Source organism: Gnatocerus cornutus, chromosome 1 (genome assembly GCF_029298725.1).
Source record: "Gnatocerus cornutus isolate USDA-ARS CGAHR chromosome 1, icGnaCorn1.1, whole genome shotgun sequence".
In the NCBI taxonomy this organism is placed as follows: Eukaryota; Metazoa; Arthropoda; class Insecta; order Coleoptera; family Tenebrionidae; genus Gnatocerus; species Gnatocerus cornutus.
This window is the reverse complement of record NC_142233.1, coordinates 13,229,141-13,248,233: the sequence shown is the minus strand read 5'-3', so window position 1 is coordinate 13,248,233 and position 19,093 is coordinate 13,229,141. Positions and strand designations below refer to the sequence as shown.

Sequence of the window (19,093 nt, the reverse complement as noted above, 5' to 3'; positions counted from 1 at the left end):
TATGCAATACTGGTCAATAAATTATGTACGTTTAGTAAAATCATTAAGTAATGTAGACTGTTAAGAAAACTGGACAAAATAAAAATATTGAAATAGGAATAAACATAATTTATTCATCACAATAATTACAAAATTAAAGTTAAGAATAAAATAATGATTTAGTCTAATTTTTACACTTCATACTGCCACATTTCTATGGAATTAATCGTGACAACTTAATGCAATGTTTTAAACACCAACACATAAAAAACTAATTTTTTTCTTTTTAAATAAAGGCATTTTTCAGCGTCAAACTCAAAAACGATTAACCTATTATTTAGATGTATCACAATTTAAAAAATAGCGAACCTGACGACATAACAGTACGAAGTTATTATACAATCTAAGCACTCCAATGACACTACACGCACTTTTTAGACGATATATTCGGTACTATATGCTATCTACTGTCTAGATATAATAACTTAGCCTACATTAAATTCACATCGTTCTCTAAAACTTTTACAATAACATGAATACCATCATAACCGATATTTATCTTTGATCGTGTATTAGAAACGTCTTTCTAAATTGCAACACAATTTCCTCGCAGAAAAATGTATGATAAGTTAGAAGTCCCACGGCCAACGTTCATAACGTAGCAACCAAAGATAAAGCTCATTTCGTCCTTTGAAATTCTCAAATTTTGACATAAAACTGACGAAATTATTTACATCTCCATAAAAATATAACTTTTTCCCAAGAACTAGGAAACATTTTCATAAATAACTAGATTCTTTTAGAAAAACCCTAATCATCATGTACATGGAATTGAATTACTTTTTAAAAACCTGTTGACTTGCTTGTACAATAACTGAGGAATTTTATACAAAAGGAAGTTAAAAAAATTGTGCTTTGAACAGCCGTGAAGCTGTGGTAAGACAATGTTTGTGTCGCAACTATGGAACAGTTCATTCAGAAAAGAACAAACCACTCCAATTGATTTGATATAATTCGTTCTGTTTTCACAACTCTGAATGATTTTTGAATTGTATTGAGAAACACAGCACCGGTTTAATAATTGACCGTTCATACCTTCATACACATCACTATGAGATCACACTTGGTCGCGCGTCACGACTGTTTGTGTCGCACTCACCTGGAGGTCGAGAGCTCGACTATGATAATCGCGGCCTTTTATTTACATCGCCGTTCTCTTCGTCTTCTTCGTCCGAATCGCCGCCTTCGTAGTCGACCAAACCCTACAAAAATACAAAGTTACGGACGGACGATCGATTTCTTTAAATACTTGAGGGTTGATTACACGTTTTGGTTCGCTTTTACTACTTCGATTTTTCAGGGAGTCAATATTGGGGGTGTTGAAATGTTTACAGAGTGTTCGATTAAGGGAGAAACTGCTATTGAGTTTAGAAGCTTAAATATTCAAAAACTGAAGAAAATTTGAGGGAAAAAAGGATTCAAAAAATTTAAAATGGAAATTCAAGACATTTTTTTAAAAGATAAATATACACAATTTTGTTCAAGAAAATTCCAAAAAGTCTGTCCATTTCAGAAAAGAATCCAAAAAAGCGAAATTTGTATGTTGAAAATTTATAGCATTTAACAAGTATAGAAAACATCAAAACAAAAAAAGTTAAATAATGAAAGAAGATCTGTGGAATAAAAAAAATAAAAAAGAACTCTAAAAAATGAAGAAATAAGATTATGTAAACTACCTAAAAATTTAAAAAAGTGGATAGAAAATTCGATCTGCCACAAAAATGAAACCAATTATAAATTATCAAAAAAAAAATCCCAAATCGCGCTCTCAAAATTTTGTAATTTAACAGTTACCGTCCGAGTTTAAATAATAAATTCCTTCTAGTTACAAATATTGAAAGTTGTCAGTTTACAATCGAACGAAACTGAAAAAAAAAATTATTCTTCAAGCATTTGAACTGGCAGAGATAAAAAATTCAATGAAAATTTATCAACTTTTATTTCTTAACAAATTCTCTCTGAGTTGATGTAAAATTTTAAAATTCGACAAAGTTAACAAACGTATTAAAATGAATAATGTGGACCTTGAAATTTCATTTTATTAACAATTAAGTAGACAAAACAATAAAAAAATAGAATTTTGGCAACTTTTTATTCTTAGCAAAAATCAATATTTCTAAAATTGCTCTTCAGTAAAACAAAATTTTGAAAATTGGCGTCAATAAGCGGATCTAAATAAATCATTCCCTCAGCTGCAATTATAAGAAATTTAATAAAAAAAAAAATTGGAAAACAACATTCACGTTGAGTTTTTTTTATTTTGATCTAAAATTTTGTACGTTGTCATAGCAAACAAACCAAACTGCGTAAATACGAGAAAATTTTAGTCTTTTAACATTGGAAATATCAAAGATATGAAAATAAACGTAAATTTGGCAATTTTTATTTTTTACCAAATTTAAAAATTTATAAAATCTAGGGGTTTATCTAAAATTTTGTAATTTTCTAAAGTTAACAAAATACGCATCAATTTGAGTAATAGGTAGCTTGAAATTTCATTGTATTAACCTATGACCTGTCAAAAATATTAAATCAAATATAATTTTGACTATTTTTTTTATTAGCAAACATAAACATTTCTAAAATTGCTTTATGTTGAACTAAAATTTGGCAAGTTGACATAATTAGTAAAAAAATCAACAGAAAAATATATAAAATTCTAACATTTGAACTGTCAGATTAATGCAAAATTTGGAGATTTTTATTTCTTACCAAACATGAAAATTTCTAAAAACTGTATTTGACAAAATTAACAAACGCATCAAACTCAATACCATAAAATTTCATACTTTTAACATTTGATCCAATAGACTTTTGGCAATTTTTTATTATTAACAAATCAAAAGTTCTAAATTCGCTCTGTTGAACTAAAATTTTGATAATTGACAGTTAACAAGGTGATCTAAATTAATGACGCCTAAAAATGTGACTTATTTAGCGTTGAAACCGTGTAAAATATTGTATTTAATAAGAATTTAGAAATATTACATACTTACAAAAATTTAGCATTTAGCAAGAAACTTAAAGACTGCAAATTAAATCGTGAAAATAAAGAAGAATAAAATAAGGATAATTCTAAATAGAGTAAAAAAAGATCAATTTTATTTACGTGAAAGTTTGGATGATATAATGAATTAAAATAAAAAAAAGCTGATTTCCAAATTTGAAAACCGAAAAGATTTAGAAAAAATGGAAAGCAGGAAAATAAAATGAAAAAGTAAACAGAAAACAAATCAAACTACAAATCTAAAGCGGACGAGGAAGGAAATTTTCCCAAAAATTAAAATAGTGCTTAAATAATCCAAAAAAAATCCCAGAAATGTGACGAATGTTAAAAATTAAAAAACTATGATAAAAAAAAATGTTTAACTCACAAAAAATGAATATAATCCTGAAAGTATATAATTTAAAAATTACAACTAAATCGAAAATCTAGGTAAACCGAAAAAACAAAAAAAATATGATAAAACTGCAAAAAATAACAAAAAACCAGAAGAATTCTAGTAAAAAAATTATATCGCCAACACAAACTTTCTTAAAAAAAAATGTAGGAAAGCATAAAAATTAGAAAAATAGTAGAAAACAACAAAAAATTCAAAGATCAATCAATTTAAGGAGGATTAAAAATATAAAGAATTTGTTCAAAAAATGGTCGAATCAGTTCCAGAAATCCAAAAATCCTAAAAATTTCAGAGTTTAAAAAATATAAAAAAATAGATGAATGTAATTAGTGTAAAAAGTCTAAAAAAATGAAAATATCAACAGAAGTCGATTCTAAAACCAATGAGAAAAGTTTAAACATTGAAAAGAGGCTTAAAATGCAGCCAAGAAGACCCAAAGAATCGAAATAATCCCAGCAAAAGGCCAACAATTAAAAAATCTCCCTCAAACTTGTCAAAAATTTTGAGTTTCCGATGATTCAAAACGTCCAACAAACCAAGCACAAACTCACCCTTTTGAACATCTGAGGCTTGGTATCATTTGGTATAGGTGTCGGCGGCTGCTGTAGTCCTGAATTGGCATTATTATTTAAAACTGCTGGTTTCTGCGACGAATTGTTATTAATTTTAGGCCCATTAGCCTCCTGTTTCTTATCAATTATCTTCCCTATACTATCTAAATCGGTATCAATTTTCTTTGTTAAAATGTCATTAGTACTAGGTAACACCGATTCGGTCTCATCAAAATCGTCCTCATCGTTAAACCACATCTCTTCTTCCTCGTCCAATTGGCGCTGATCCCTTCGATATCTGCTGTTTCGCAATATTGAAGGTACTCTAAAATCATAAATTAATAACAATTAAAGGGGTTTGGGAAACGTACCCGTCCAAATTGTTCCTTTCTCGATCTTTCAACTTGTCCTGATGCTGGTCGTACCTCAGTTTAAGAGCCTTGAAGGTTTGTACATAGCAAATGTTGTCCAGAGATTTCCCGTAGTTTTCCACAACGTGTGAACACAATGTTTTGATGTCTTCGAGTTTGATGAATTCAAACATTTCGATGATGGCCGAATCTAAGAGATTGTACCTGCCCTTGTTGCGAACGAAAGCATCCACCACAGGCGCGAAGAGATTACCTTTGATAATATACCTATTGTAAAATTCATCTTTCAGAGCAATCAGTTTTCGCATAAACCTGAGCGCACATAAAACGAGGAATTTATGCGTGGACTTCATTAGCACTAATATCCGACGCAGCAAATCTTTGTTTAAAATGCAATTCTTTATGTGATAGGTGTGATGCTCCACGCAGAAAGACAATAATTCTAGAATTAATCCTAAGAGTTGCACGCTTCGGTAGTCCTCTCTTTGAGGCTCATCATGCGCTGTATTCTCCAACAGAGGCGCTAAAAAACGACAGTCAGATGCGACGAAAGCAGAGGTGAGCAATTTACCAATCAGAATTTGGACGCTATGCTTGTAGAAGAAATTGAGAAAATCGGTTTTCTCCGATTTGTTGACTGAGGCTAACATGTTTTCGGGATCCAATAAAATTCGCAACACTCCCATCAGCTGCACCGCTCCGCCGAGCTCGGGATCGCTGTCGCAGATCATTTGCTCGATGATTATGTTCAGCAGCATTTGGTCCTGAAAATTTGAAAAATTTAGCATTCAGGCATAATAGTAATATACAGTGTGTCCCCTTATTGAGTTCACAAGAGGAAAGAAAAGTTTATTTTTCATTTTACAAAAAAATGACAAAGAAATAACATTTTGTGCTTATTTCAAAACAGATAAATCTGCCATTAAAATTTCAAAATTATTAGTTTGTACTCTTAAAATTGATTTTTTCATTATTTTTTTTTTATTAAATTTTGTAATCGTATTTAAATAATAGCAGGCTGTGGATTCACAATATCAAATAGTGCGTTAACGATTAAAGAAAAATTTACCCAATAATGTGTAAGTATTAAAACATTGGAAAAGAAATGCAATTGCATCCTTAATTGAGAAAATTCGAAAGAGTCATAAAGAATTACGAGTTAGAATTGAACTGTGCTAAAACAGGTGATGGGTCAATCAAATAGTGGAAATTGGTTTGAGTTAAATAATAAATTTCATTCCTTTGACATTTCTTGCAAAATTAAAAATAAAAAAGTTTTGTTATTTTTTGTACTAAATTTTTTTTTATTCTTTTTGTTCTAATCTCAAATTTTTTGTCATAATCAGCCAAGCGAATCAAACTGAACAATAACTCAAATTTTTATTCTTCGAACATTTGAACTGACAGAGATATTAAATTAAATGAAAATTTGGCAATTTTTATTTTTTGACAAAACTCAAAATTTCCAAAGTCGCTCTAGTAAAATTTTGTAATTTGACAAAGTTAACAAACTGAATAACGTAGACCTTGAAATTTAATTTTATTAACAATTAAGTTGTCAAAACAATAAAAAAAAATAGAATTTTAGCAACACTTTATTCTAGCAAAAATCAAAATTTCTAAAATCGCTCTCCATTAAACCAAAATTTTGAAAATTGGCGTTAACAAGCGGATGTAAATAAATCATTCCTTCAGCTGCAATTATAAGAATTTTAATAAAAAAAAATCAAAAATAACATTCACGCTGAATTTTTTTTTAATTTTTTTGTTTTGATCTAAAATTGTCATAGCAATCAACCAGCAAACGAACCAAACGGCGTAAATACGAGAAAATTTTAGTCTTTTAACATTTAAAATATCAAAGATATGAAAATAAACGTAGTTGTAAAGTTTTATTTTTTACCAAATTTATAAAATCTAAGGGTTTATCTAAAATTTTGTAATTTTCTAAAGTTAACAAAATACGCATCAATTTGATTAATAAGAACCTTGAAATTTCATTGTATTAATGTTTGAGCTGTCAAAAATATTAAATCAAATAGAATTTTGACTATTTTTTTATTAGCAAACATAAAAATTTCTAAAATTGCTTTTTGTTGAACTAAAATTTTGTGAGTTGTCATAATTAGTAAATAAATCAACCAAAAAAATACATAAAATTCTAACATTTAAACTGTCAGATCAATGCAAAATTTGGAAATTTTTATTTCTTACCAAACATGAAAATTTCTAAAAACTGTGTTTGACAAAATTAACAAACGCATCAAACTCAATACCTTGAAATTTCATACTTTTAACATTTGATCTGCCAAAAATATGGATTCCAATAGACTTTTGGCAATTTTTTATTATTAACTAAAATCAATCTAAATTCGCTCTGTTGAACTAAAATTTTGAAAATTGACACAGTTAACAAGGTGATCTAAATTAATGACGCCTAAAAATGTGACTTTAAAAGTATGAATTCCAATAGACTTTTGGCAATTTTTTGTTATTAATAAAAATCAAAATTTGTAAGTTCGCTCTGTTGAACTGAAAATTGACAAAATTCGAAACAGTCTTAAAGAATTACGAGTTAGAATTGAACTATGTGCTAAAACAGGTAAAGGGACAGTGGAAATTGGTTTGAGTTAAGAAGGAAATTTCATTCTTTTGACATTTTTTGCAAAATTAAAAATTAAAAAGTTCTTTGTTATTTTTGTTTATTTCGATTTTAAGAACACAGCTTGATAATATTAAAGTATTAATTAAAGATTTATTTATTTTAAATTAAGCAAAAATATTATTCCTTTGTCATTTTTTTGTAAAATGAAAAATTACGTTTTTTTTCCTATTGTGAACTCAATTCGTGAACATACTTTACATATAACTCAGCATAGAAGGTTTTGAGTCATGTTATATTGGTCACTAAAATACAGGGTGTACCCGAATAAAGTGCAAAGATTTTAACCCCAATATCAGACAAAGCAGTTTGACATAATAGCCAAATTTCGCGTTCCGAAACGTCACCGTTTCCAAGAAAAAAAATAATTTAAGTTTTCTGCAGAAAATCGTGGGCGCCACTGAAGTCTATTAAGGTAGGTAAGTTCATTATCAAGTTCAGTTCAGGCCATCAAAAGTGGCAAAAAATGTCTTTATTTTTATATCTTGATATATTATTTTATTATGTGGATTTTACAGTGCCAAATTGTTCAATTTTGGATTATTTTGAGTTAAATTTTTTTATTCTTTGTCAGTGCTTTTTTCAGTGTTGTCATTAACCTAAAGTGTTAAAAACTATTTTTAAAAAACCATTAATTAAGTGAAAATTAAACAAGTATGGTAAGAGCGAGCGTAAACGGTTTTTGCAGTCTTTGGGAAACAGTTGCCATAAGCGTCGAATAAAGGGTAATCCGAGGGGGTTTTGCCCCATTCGAATTTCCATTTTTTTTTGCAGAATCGTTATCTACAGCAGTGTCTGATATTGCGGTTAAAATCGTTGCACTTCATTCGGGTACACCGTGTATATCATATTTATAACAAAAAAGTTTTTTTTCATAATTTTTCCCCTCACCCCTTAAGTTAGGTGCAATCCTTAGAGTTTGAACTTCATAGTTTCGCAACAATTGTAAACCGAAATTTTTCAATTTTTTTTGCTAAAAACTGAAACGACTATTTGCTTGAAAAAAAAGAAGGTCAAAAGACTGTAGTTTATGATAAAAATTAAAACACACAGAAAAAACAATTCCAAAGTACTTATAAAAAATTGTAAACTGACTGTCCTATATACAGGGTCCGGCAACATTTGTGTCCACCCCTAAAATCGTCTGTAATTTTAAAGATAAAATTTTGAAAATTTGCATACGCTCACAGTTGACAAAGCTCTAGAAGCTGACGCGAAAATTTGTTTTTAATCACCGTTAGTTTTGGCGTCGCGACGCCTTAAAAATGTATTTTTTCGCTAAATGTGAGAGTTTGTAAAATCAACCCCTAATTTATTTTTTTTCAATATAAATGTGTAAAAATATCTAAGTTGTCATTTTAGATTTAATGCAAATTCAAAATTTAGATAGTTTCCAATTTCATTACGTCAATTTTGGGAACTACGTTTACACCCATCTGTCAACATCTTGTGTCACAAATGACATTTATCTTTTGGTTCGCTTTAGATTGTAACTTGGTGAAATTGTCGCTATGTCGATGTTAATTAAAGATTTCTGTTGTCCATAAAGTGCAACATGCCCGAGTTAATAAAAAACAACCTTTATCAGTGAATAAAGTGACTTGTGAAATTTTGGAGTAAACGTAGTTTACCGTCATAACTTTGAAAACTAACTTGATAAATCAGCGTTTTTTTCGAAGCTTTAAACACAATTTGCATTAGATTTAAAATGAAAACCCAAACATTTGTATCACAGTTATGTTGGAAAAAATTGAATTCGCCAGTATTTCCGCAAAAACTCAAAAATCGCTAAAAATTATACTTCTTCGGCGTCGCGACGCCAAAACTATCGGTGATAAACAACAATTTTTTGTCAGCTTTTAGAGTTTTGTCGTCTAGTATAAGCGTAAGCAAATTTTCAAAATTTTATCTTTAAAATTAAAGACGACTTTGGGGGTGAACATAAGTGTTGCCAAACATCAGAAAAAGTAAGTTTTGCGGCCCGGGCACTGGAAAGTTTTTTTACGCAACCAGCATCAGTTTGATATTGAGACGCTCTTTAATTACATAAACCTTTCGAGTACGACTAATCAACAAAGATAACGAGATTTTAATGTGTTTATGAGTCTGTTTGGTGTCTCTTTAAATTGCGAAATTCGCTCATGGGAACCATCAATAAGCCGTTCGCTGTCTGACCCACTCCTATTATCTTTCAACTTTTCTGTCATAAAAAAGACAGACACGCACAAGCAGTCAAAATATCAATGAACCCGTTCTAATGAAGGTCGTCCATTAAATATATCTTTTTAATAACCTACTATACCATCATGGTATGAGTTTATGGTCGAGCAGCGTGATCTCTCTTTTGCTTCATTTCCATTTCAAATAATTTTCAATTATTTATTCAGGTGAGTTCAAGGTGGTTCGGTTTCATGTTACGAATTTTGAACTATGACAATATTTTGGTTTGGTTAAACGTGGTCAATTAATTTTAATGACTAATCGTGGAAAGAATTTCGAATGATAATGTATCGATTCGAATTAATTTAGTCATGCGGGCATGTTTTAGTACCCGTCAAAACATCTACATCTTCTATGATTTACAAGGGCTATGTCAAGGGCACACAAGAAGTGCGGTGGCACTTTTACTTCCTTTATCCGAAAAAAAAAGAGACGAATGTTTCATTAATCCAAACAAATTTTAATTTTTTAATGAATATAAAGAATGTTATTAATACAAAATTAAGGTATATGAGCTGATTCCGTATTAGCGAGGTTTTACTGGAAGTTTTGTACACTTTTGGTGTTATTCAATGAGTTATTTTTATTCTTTTTTATTCACTTTTTTTCATTATTACGAAAACTTCCAAAAAAATTAATACAGAAATAAAATGTTAACTCGATTTCTTACAAATTCGTTGATTATATCATTTTTGAAAACTTATTAATTAATATTTTAGTAAAGTTGAAGATATTTTAAGAATAAAACGTGTAAATATTTTGAAGTTATGGGAGTCTTAGCTAATTAAACAAGTTTAAAACTGTAATTAAATTAAAAAATTGTAAAAAATTGTCTATAATAAAAGGTGACGTTACATCTCTTAAAACGTTTATTTGCATTTTCTCCTTTTTCGTGTTTACAAAGAACTGTTGCCAGGTAATCGATTAAAAAAGTTTACTCAAATATGCTTTTAAAATTGAACTCTGTTGGCAACTCTTCCAGTCAAAACGTCTCTTCAAGAATTTGGGTTAAACTTTAATTCGAATAAGTACAGAAATGTCAAATTAGATAGATAACAGGGCTACCAACCCATGTCAAATTTCAAAGTTTGATATTTGACAGATTTAATCCAATCTGTTTAGTTCATGCTAAATAAACAGATAAATAAAATGAAGAAAATCTAAGCCGTAACTAAAAATTCTGGAAGTTAACCTCCATGGGAGATCAGGGAAATCAATAAAAACAATCACAAGAAAATCAAGGGAAATCATTAAGACATTAGGGGCAATCAATAGGAAATCAGGGGAAGTTTTACGAAATCACAAAGAAATAAGAGGAAGTTGGACGAAAACTAGACGAAATTACAACGAAATAAGTAGAGTTTGGACGAAATCACAAAGAATTCAGGGGAAGTTTTACGAAATAACAAGAAAATAAGGAGAAATTGGACGAAATCACAAGAAAATAAGGAGAAATTGGACGAAATCACAAGGAAATAAGGGGAATAAGAAATCATAGAAATTTAGACGAAATTACAACGAAATAAGCAGAGGTTGAATGAAATCACAAGGGATTCAGGGGAAGTAGTACGAAATAACAAGGAAATAAAGGAAAGTTGGACGAAATTACAAGGAAATAAGTAGAGTTTGGACGAAATCACAAATAATTTAGGCAAAGTTTTGCGAAATAACAAGGAAATAAAGAGAAATTTAACGAAATTACAAGAAGATAAGAAGAATTTGAACGAAAACACAAGGAAATCAGGAGAATTTAGACGAAATTACAAGGAAATAAGTGAAGGTTGGACCAAATCACAAGAAATTCAGGAAAAGTTTTACGAAATAACAAGGAAATCAGGGGAAGTCAAGAGTAGGCTATTTTTAAGAAGTATTAACCCCTGGTAAAAACTTGAGGATTTTTTTAAAACCAATCTACATTGTACTGAACCTACTAAACATATTTTAAAAATTAATAGAATGAAAATGTCGATTATCCAAAAATCTGCTATCTCAAGAATATAAACAACCGAAATTTTTAAAAAGTATTATAAATGGTCAAAAAATAGTAGATTTTGTTATACGGCAGAAAAGTGGTACTCTTTTCCGAGCAATTTAAATTGTAGTAGCGAGGTGAAGCGAAGCGTACCCGAGCGTATGCAAAATTGCGAGACAGCAAAAGCCACTTTTCGGCCAATTAGCAAATATCACTTTTTCTCCACTAGATTCAGTTTCACGACCGACAATGAGTAAACTCAAATTGAGCTATAAAAATGGATGGCTATGCATGTAGTGTCAGTGTTGATATTTTCTGTAAAAAATATCGGTTTCAAAAGCTTTCAAAGTTAAAATCGTGCAAATGCCACACAAAATGAAAGTCTCAATTAGTAAAAATCCCAAAAAGTACTTTTTCTGCCTACACAGAAAAAATGTTTCTTTGACAACGAGCGCTTTTCCTTACCTATAACAAAATTGCCTACTTTATTGTCTAAAAACGGTTAAAAATAGTGACTATTCGTGACGTTTGGTAAAAAACACTTTTTTAGTGCACGCTTCCAAAAATTCCTATTTTACGGACTCAATTAAGTCTATATAAAATGAGCCTTTCTCGGACTCAAGCCCAGTAAGTAAATCTAAGACAATTTTCTTCGCGTTTTCGATATTTTTTTCAGAATGCAAAGTCATTTTTTATGTTTATTTTAAACAATCTGATGGTTACTATGATGGTAACTGGTAACTGAAATCCAAACCGCAAATGTGTTTTGGAAAATGTGTTTTGGAAAGGAGCAACGATTAGTCCGCAAAAACTAAATTTCAAGTACTTGTAATAAAAATATATAAATTGAACTACTTATATTGATATATCAATCAATCAGTTGATATGATATCAATTTTAAAATCACTGTTATCATTTATCAGTTATTATGAAATGGTAAATAACTACATGGTCACTTCCCACATGTGTTCGTCGGATTTTTATGACCCTTGATCTTTCGATAAACGTTTTGATAATGATAACTATCAATAACTGATTTTTGATAATTTATACATTGATAACAAATAATCCTCTGACTGCGATTGAGAAATCTGTAAGTGGTCAAAATGCAGTTGTCATCAAATTAGTATGCAACGTCAGTAACATCATATGCTAATTAAAAATATAAATAAAAATTACGATCGTAAAATGGCAAAGCTACGAATTGTTTTGAAAACCCATTGACATTTTAATTTAGTCATTATTAAAATTAGAAGTGTCGTTTCGGCGGCTTAGCAGGTTTAGTTTTGATAATGCAGTTACGACTTTTTTTTGCTATTATGATAATAGGACAAATTATAATCATTTTCATAAATATTGATGTTTAAGATGCAATGTTAAAAAATTAATGCAACAATTTGATAAAGATAACTTTTTCGACAATCGCGCCCAAATTGTTAAAGTGTAAAGCTCCCATTATAAATTTTATTCTTACTGTCAATTTCAACACAATTGATTGAAATTTGCACGTCAAATTGACAGTAATGCATAAGGCTACATTAGAATTTTTAAAACGACAACTTGTATAGGCAATGCTGCCAACTGATTTCAAGACACAAAACCGTTTGTCCATCTGACATATTAACCTTGAACTGTCAAATACAAAGTACTTTTGACAGTTTTAAGTTAGGGTCAAGCTTTGACAGGTAATGCTGCCAACTGAATTGAAATTTTAATAGATTTTAAATAATCTTTTAAATAACCACAAATCAAAATATCATTAGTCATCATCAAAAAATGTCAAGTCATTTTGGTAGTAGCACTGTTTTATTACGCTTTTCCTGTCAGAACTGTCATTAGAATCATGACAACTTGTAGAGACAATGCTGCCAACTGACAAAATCGTTTGTCCATCTAACATATTAACCTCGAACTGTCAAATACAAAGAAGATATAGTTCTAGTATTCATAGTCAATGTTAAGCTTTGACAGGTAGAGCTGCCAACTTAAATGAAATTTTAAGCCATCTGTATTCCATGAATTTTAAATAGTCTTTTAAATAACTATCGAATTATCAAACGTTGATTAACTAAATATCAAAATGTCATTAGTCATCATCAGAAAGTGTCAAATCAGATTGGTAACATGGTTGTTGTTGCGTTTTTCTGTCAGAACTGTCATTAGAATCATGACAAACTTTTTATTAAAATGGTAAAGTTACGTCGTACTTTTATAGACAGTGCTGCCAACTGATTTCAGGATTCAAAGCCGCTTGTCCATTTGACATGTCAACTTTAAATTGTCAAAGGCAATGGACTTTCGGTAGGTAGAGCTGCCAACTTAATAGAAATTTTAAGGCTCTTATGAACTTTAAATAATCTTAAATAACTATCGAATTATCAAACGTTGATTAACTAAATATCAAAATGTCATTAGTCATCATCAGAAAGTGTCAAATCAGATTGGTAACATGGTTGTTGTTGAGTTTTTCTGTCAGAACTGTCATTAGAATCATGACAAACTTTTTATTAAAATGGTAAAGTTACGTCGTACTTTTATAGACAGTGCTGCCAACTGATTTCAGGACACAAAGCCGCTTGCCAATTTGACATGTCAACCTTAAATTGTCAAAGGCAAATGACATTCGGTAGGTAGAGCTGCCAACTTAATAGAAATTTTAAGGCTCTTGTATTCCATGAATTTTAAATAATCTTTTAAATAACTATCGAATTATCAAACGTTGATTAACTAAATATCAAAATGTCATTAGTCATCATCAGAAAGTGTCAAATCAGATTGGTAACATGGTTGTTGTTGAGTTTTTCTGTCAGAACTGTCATTAGAATCATGACAAACTTTTTATTAAAATGGTAAAGTTACGTCGTACTTTTATAGACAGTGCTGCCAACTGATTTCAGGACACAAAGCCGCTTGCCAATTTGACATGTCAACCTTAAATTGTCAAAGGCAAAGGACATTCGGTAGGTAGAGCTGCCAACTTAATAGAAATTTTAAGGCTCTTCTATTCAATGAATTTTAAATAATCTTAAAAAACTATCGAATTATAAAACGTTGATTAACTAAATATCAAAATGTCATTAGTCATCATCAGAAAGTGTCAAATCAGATTGGTAACATGGTTGTTGTTGACTTTTCCTGTCAGAACTGTCATAAAAATCATGACAAACTTTTTAATGAAATGGTGAAGTTACGTCATACTTTTAAGTGCTGCCAACTGATTGACATGTCAACCTTAAATTGTCAAAGACAAAGAACTTTCGGCAGGTATAGCTGCCAACTTAATAGAAATTTAAGCCTCTTGTATTTCATGAATTTTAAATAGTTTTTTAAATGTTTCTATGGGCAATTATTGTTATTTTTTTTAATTATGCGACGATGTTTTCTTACCTCTTCCGTGTTGTTTGCCTGTTGTAGTGTGTATTCTCTAACCACCGAAGGCGAAAATTCCACAATATATGTAAGTATATCTATGGAAGCAGTCTTGGTCTTCTGGTCATCCATGGCCAGTGTAATCTCAAGTGCCGGAAGAATCCCCAATGACGTCAAAGTTTTGTAAAACGTTTCCTTAGCTTGAGGTTGCAAATTTTGCGAATAATTACAAAACTCCTTTAAAAACAAAACTAAGTCCCTTCGCTTGGAGTCAGGCGTATTAACATCTGTCAACATGGTAAAAAGTTCAGTCAAAAACCTTTCATCTTCTTGAACTAACGACACTATTTCAACTTTGTTGAAAAATATAAAACTACTTAAAGTGGACAACATATTTTCTTCAAAAACTGAAGGCGTTGGTAGTACCACATCCTGAATATACTGAACTCGAAAAGTTTGATGAATCTTTGATAGAAGTTCAGCGTTTTTGATAGGAATGGCCTCCCGGAACATTGCCTGCTGCTTTAGGTACTCTCTGTGATGCTTCTGTGTTGGAGACGATGGATCATACTCTAAACAACCCACGACATCAAATATCAATTCGTCACTAAACATAACCTCAAACAGCGCGTTTTTGTTCAGCAAAAAGATGTTTTTGAAGATGTCGTACAAGTGGTGGAGCCCTTCGATATTTTCCAGATCTTCACACATGTGGAACACATTAATTAGTTTACGAATATACCCATCACTTTCAATGGCCACTGACAATTTTTCCTTTCTGATTTGTGAACTCAAACAATTACTAATTAATTCACTAATGTCCTCCAAGCGACTCAGCTCACAACTGGGCAATTCGATGGCAGGAAGAGAATCAGCCATTTCGTCAAAGCGCTCATCTTCAGATTCCTCCACGATGTCTTGCGTAATCTCAACTGAAGGGTCCTTGCCTTGGACTTGGCAGATCTTTTCCCAGATTTCATCACAACCGGCCTTCTCTTGGAAGCTCAAAGCCAAGTCGAAATTGTCTCCTTCTGACCAGACTATGAGAGTGTCTTGTTGCTTTTGGTAGGCTGTGTCAGACTGGATCTTGGACTCCAGGAGGAGGGAGCCGTCGCTCTCTGCTCGCACCAGGAGGGAGATGCCCTTGAGCCTCTCCACATACGAAGAGGAGACATGTCCTGTGCCCCGATCATCCCACTGCCTGTCAGCATTCAAAGCATACAACTTCACTCGTCTTCTTGTATCAGTCATCTTTGCTGCGTTTTAGTCCTTCTCACTGGATGGTTTGATTTCCCACATTCCGTCTGAAACAAGCACAAGCACGTCAAAGAAAAGAAATTCTTGCCGCGCTTCAATCACACTGACTCGGTTTTAGGTTATCAACCAACCTGATAGGGCCGAGTCGGTGAAACTTGATTTACAACCAAAACCTTTGTAAACGAAATTTAATTAATTTGCAGCCTAATGCAAACACGCTGATTCAAAACATACAACCGATGCCGGATTACACGAATCTTAACCTCCAAAACACGCTGAGACTTGCGATTTTTCAAACGAATTCATTTACACTCATTATCTATTCGTAAATTTCGATATTTTATTACTTATTTTCATAAACGGACACAACACTAATTATCGCCATATTGAATTCACAACAACGCTCAACGGGGTTCACAAGGGCAAACGCAAGGACAACGCGCAGCTCGGACCGCGAAATTTGAATGCCGCTCACGCGCCCGCACTCCAAGCCCTTCAAACTTACATTTACTACCCCCTTTTTATTTTTAGTTTACCTGAAAACCACCTCTGTACCCCACAGTCTTTACAACAACCAAGAATTTTCCTCAAAACCGACAAGATCGAATTTGACACGACTTGAAAGAAAACGCGTTTGAAACCCGCGCCTCTAATCTAGGGAGTTTGGCCCGGGACGACACTAAACGTCAATAACATAACCTAACAATCTCGAAATGTTGGTGAGAGGAAAAATTCTCATTCTCCCTGATTAAAATGCCGCGGATATGGTTAAATTTTGTGCTTCCAAAAGTAGGTTATCTCACAATTTTAAGAATCTCACAGGTCTTGATACTGTGCTAAGAATAGACAAGCAAGGAAGGTGCGTTTCTGTGAGTTTGGAGCAGAAATTGATTTCTTGTCTTTTTAATCTTCGTTTCCATTTCCTGGGGGCTGCGCTAATTACTTTGTTGGTTCATTATGTTGACGTAAATGCAACGACGTATTTTACTGCCGTTTTAGTTTTTGTAATATTTTACTGGTTTTTGAGTGCTGTACGAGAAGGTAGGTACTATGGAGCCGTTTCCTTGTGTAATTTTGTGTTTTTGCAGAGTCTCTCATTATGGTGCATTCCTTGGGGTACCAATACACGTCCAAGTCTCTTATCAGTCAAAAGGATTTGTTCATTCCATGGAATCAAGTACAAAGTATATTTATTAATGAAGTTATTATTAGAGTAAGGGAATATTATTATTATACCGTTATTTTATTGGAGTTTTTTTAGCATAAAGTTATTCATTTGCTAAGTATTCTGACCAAAGAACAAGAAGGGGAAAAATTAATTCCATTATTTATTGTAAGTGTTGGTTTAATTAAAGACTTGTATAATGAAGTCTGAATGTTTTCTAGGAAATGCAGCCGCGTTTGAAGCATTTAGAGTTAATCTGCAAGCATTTGAAGGGGGCAAACAGCTGATGAAGGGCTCCAATACTTTTAATTTAGTAAAATTGTTTTGTATTAGACAGCCACTGAATATTTCTATTAACTAAATTAGTGCCATTCTGTATTAACACGTTTTTGATGGTTTTGTGTTGGTAGCACTGTTACAGTGACGGTCATAAGTAACGGGTACACTTTTTTGTCATTGTATAACGGGTTAAAAAATAATTATACAATGTAATATTAGCTTCCATTGTATTTTTTCTATTTGTTTTATTAATGTCATTGTTATGCCTATTTCGTTTATTTACACAACAAAAATTAGCGTTCACGACTTGTACGAGTTTTTTGGTCGTCACTGTATGCAATTCAAATTCACAGTAGAAGTACCAACGTACAAAAACTGTAGAAATAGCTTATTTGTCGTCATTTTTTTAATATCATATAGCATAATAATGTGTACTGATTTTTTTATACGTAAAATGAAAACTTTTGTTAGTGTTACAGTTGCGGGTAAAAAATCTTGTACTAAAGAGGTTCAACATTCATGTGTAAATGGAGCTGATAATAATCGCTCTGTCAGTTTGTCTTCATGATTTTATGCTCCCAACTGTGTGAGATCTTTTGTTCATATCGAAATTTGATTAAAAACACCCTTAAAACTTGTACGTGTTTTTTCCTACAAAATTTTTAAACTTTGGTAATTTTGATTCAATAACGATATGATTTTGCGTCTTTGCTACTTTTGACTTGTCCATCAACTGTGCTAAATTTCAAAAGTTTAGTACGAGAAATATAATTTTTAGAAATTTTTCTTTTAGAACGATTTAATAATTTCCACATTTGTTCTATTTAATTTCATAAGTTTGGTAATTTTGATCCTAAACCAGTCGAAATTCAAGTCCTACTACTTCCGAGTCGTTTAATTTGAATAATTGTGCCAAGCTCACAATTCTAGATCAAAAATGTGAATATTTAAAAAAAGGTTTTCTGGATGAACAAAAAACTTAAATCGTTTTCTATTAAAATCTGTGACTATCAATTTTTATTCTAAAACCGTAAAATTTGGCGACATTAATACTTTAGGCGAGTTGATCAACTGTGTTAAATTACAAAATTTTACGACGAGAAATAAAATGTTTAGAAATTTTTTATTTGGAATGATATACAAATTTCTAAATTTATTCTATAAAATTTTATAACTTTGGTAATTTTAATCCTAGAATGGAAAGATTTGGCGTGGTTACTACTTTAAACTTGTCGATCAACTGTGACAACTTATAAAATTTCAGTACCAAAAATACAATTTTTAGAAATTTGAAATTATATTTTGAACCTAAGACAGTTGAATTCAGAGTCGTTACTGCTTTCGAGTAGTTTAATAAATGAGTCTAGTTACAAAATTTTAGAACAATAATGTGAATTTTTAGAAATTTATATTTTCTAGATGAATCAAAAATTTAAACCGTTTTCTATTAAATTCTGTAACCTTGACAATTTTGATTTTAGAACGGTAAGATTTAGCGTCACTATTACTTTAATCTACTTTCATCAATTGTGCTAAGTTACAAAATTTTAGTTCAAGAAATGGGATTTTTAGAAATTTTTTCTTTAGAACCATCTAAAAATTTCCTAATTTGTTGAACTCAAGTTCATAACTATGGTAATTTTGATTCTAAAATAAAAAATAGTTGTTTAATAACTGAGCCAAGTTACACAATTTTAGAATAAGAAGACGAATTTTTAAAAATATTTATTTTCTAGACAACAAAAATTCCGACCTTTTTATTAAGTTCCATAGTTCCATAGCAATTTTGGCTGTAAAATAATAAGAT

At 31.1% G+C, this 19,093-nt stretch overlaps 2 protein-coding genes across 2 annotated transcripts; one reads left to right on the top strand and one right to left on the bottom strand.

Moving 5' to 3' along the window:
* Positions 1-93: 93 nt before the first annotated feature.
* flfl (serine/threonine-protein phosphatase 4 regulatory subunit 3 flfl) lies at positions 94-16,260 on the bottom strand. Its single transcript, XM_088049838.1, has 6 exons — positions 15,974-16,260; positions 14,604-15,889; positions 4,934-5,126; positions 4,363-4,885; positions 3,992-4,316; positions 94-1,241 (listed from the first exon to the last, which is right to left on the bottom strand). Exons 2-6 carry the CDS (start codon positions 15,834-15,836, stop codon positions 1,158-1,160), a joined length of 2,358 nt encoding a protein of 785 aa, XP_087905964.1. The 5' UTR covers positions 15,837-15,889; positions 15,974-16,260; the 3' UTR covers positions 94-1,157.
* A 245-nt stretch (positions 16,261-16,505) lies between these two features.
* On the top strand, positions 16,506-17,924 carry LOC148180392 (uncharacterized). Its single transcript, XM_088041344.1, has 4 exons — positions 16,506-16,883; positions 16,931-17,055; positions 17,104-17,175; positions 17,229-17,924. Exons 1-4 carry the CDS (start codon positions 16,607-16,609, stop codon positions 17,292-17,294), a joined length of 540 nt encoding a protein of 179 aa, XP_087897470.1. The 5' UTR covers positions 16,506-16,606; the 3' UTR covers positions 17,295-17,924.
* Positions 17,925-19,093: the final 1,169 nt, after the last annotated feature.

Bases quoted from the DNA above. Each gene is read 5' to 3' on its own strand.
- LOC148180392 (XM_088041344.1), top strand. From the start codon at position 16,607: ATGGTTAAATTTTGTGCTTCCAAAAGTAGGTTATCTCACAATTTTAAG. The intron at 16,884-16,930 runs GTAGGTACTATG...GTGTTTTTGCAG, and splicing joins TTTGAGTGCTGTACGAGAAG to AGTCTCTCATTATGGTGCAT. The intron at 17,056-17,103 runs GTAAGGGAATAT...GAGTTTTTTTAG, and splicing joins TTAATGAAGTTATTATTAGA to CATAAAGTTATTCATTTGCT.
- flfl (XM_088049838.1), bottom strand. From the start codon at position 15,836: ATGACTGATACAAGAAGACGAGTGAAGTTGTATGCTTTGAATGCTGAC. The intron at 4,886-4,933 runs GTAAATTGCTCA...GTCGTTTTTTAG, and splicing joins TAGCGTCCAAATTCTGATTG to CGCCTCTGTTGGAGAATACA. The intron at 4,317-4,362 runs GTACGTTTCCCA...TTATGATTTTAG, and splicing joins GAAAGGAACAATTTGGACGG to AGTACCTTCAATATTGCGAA.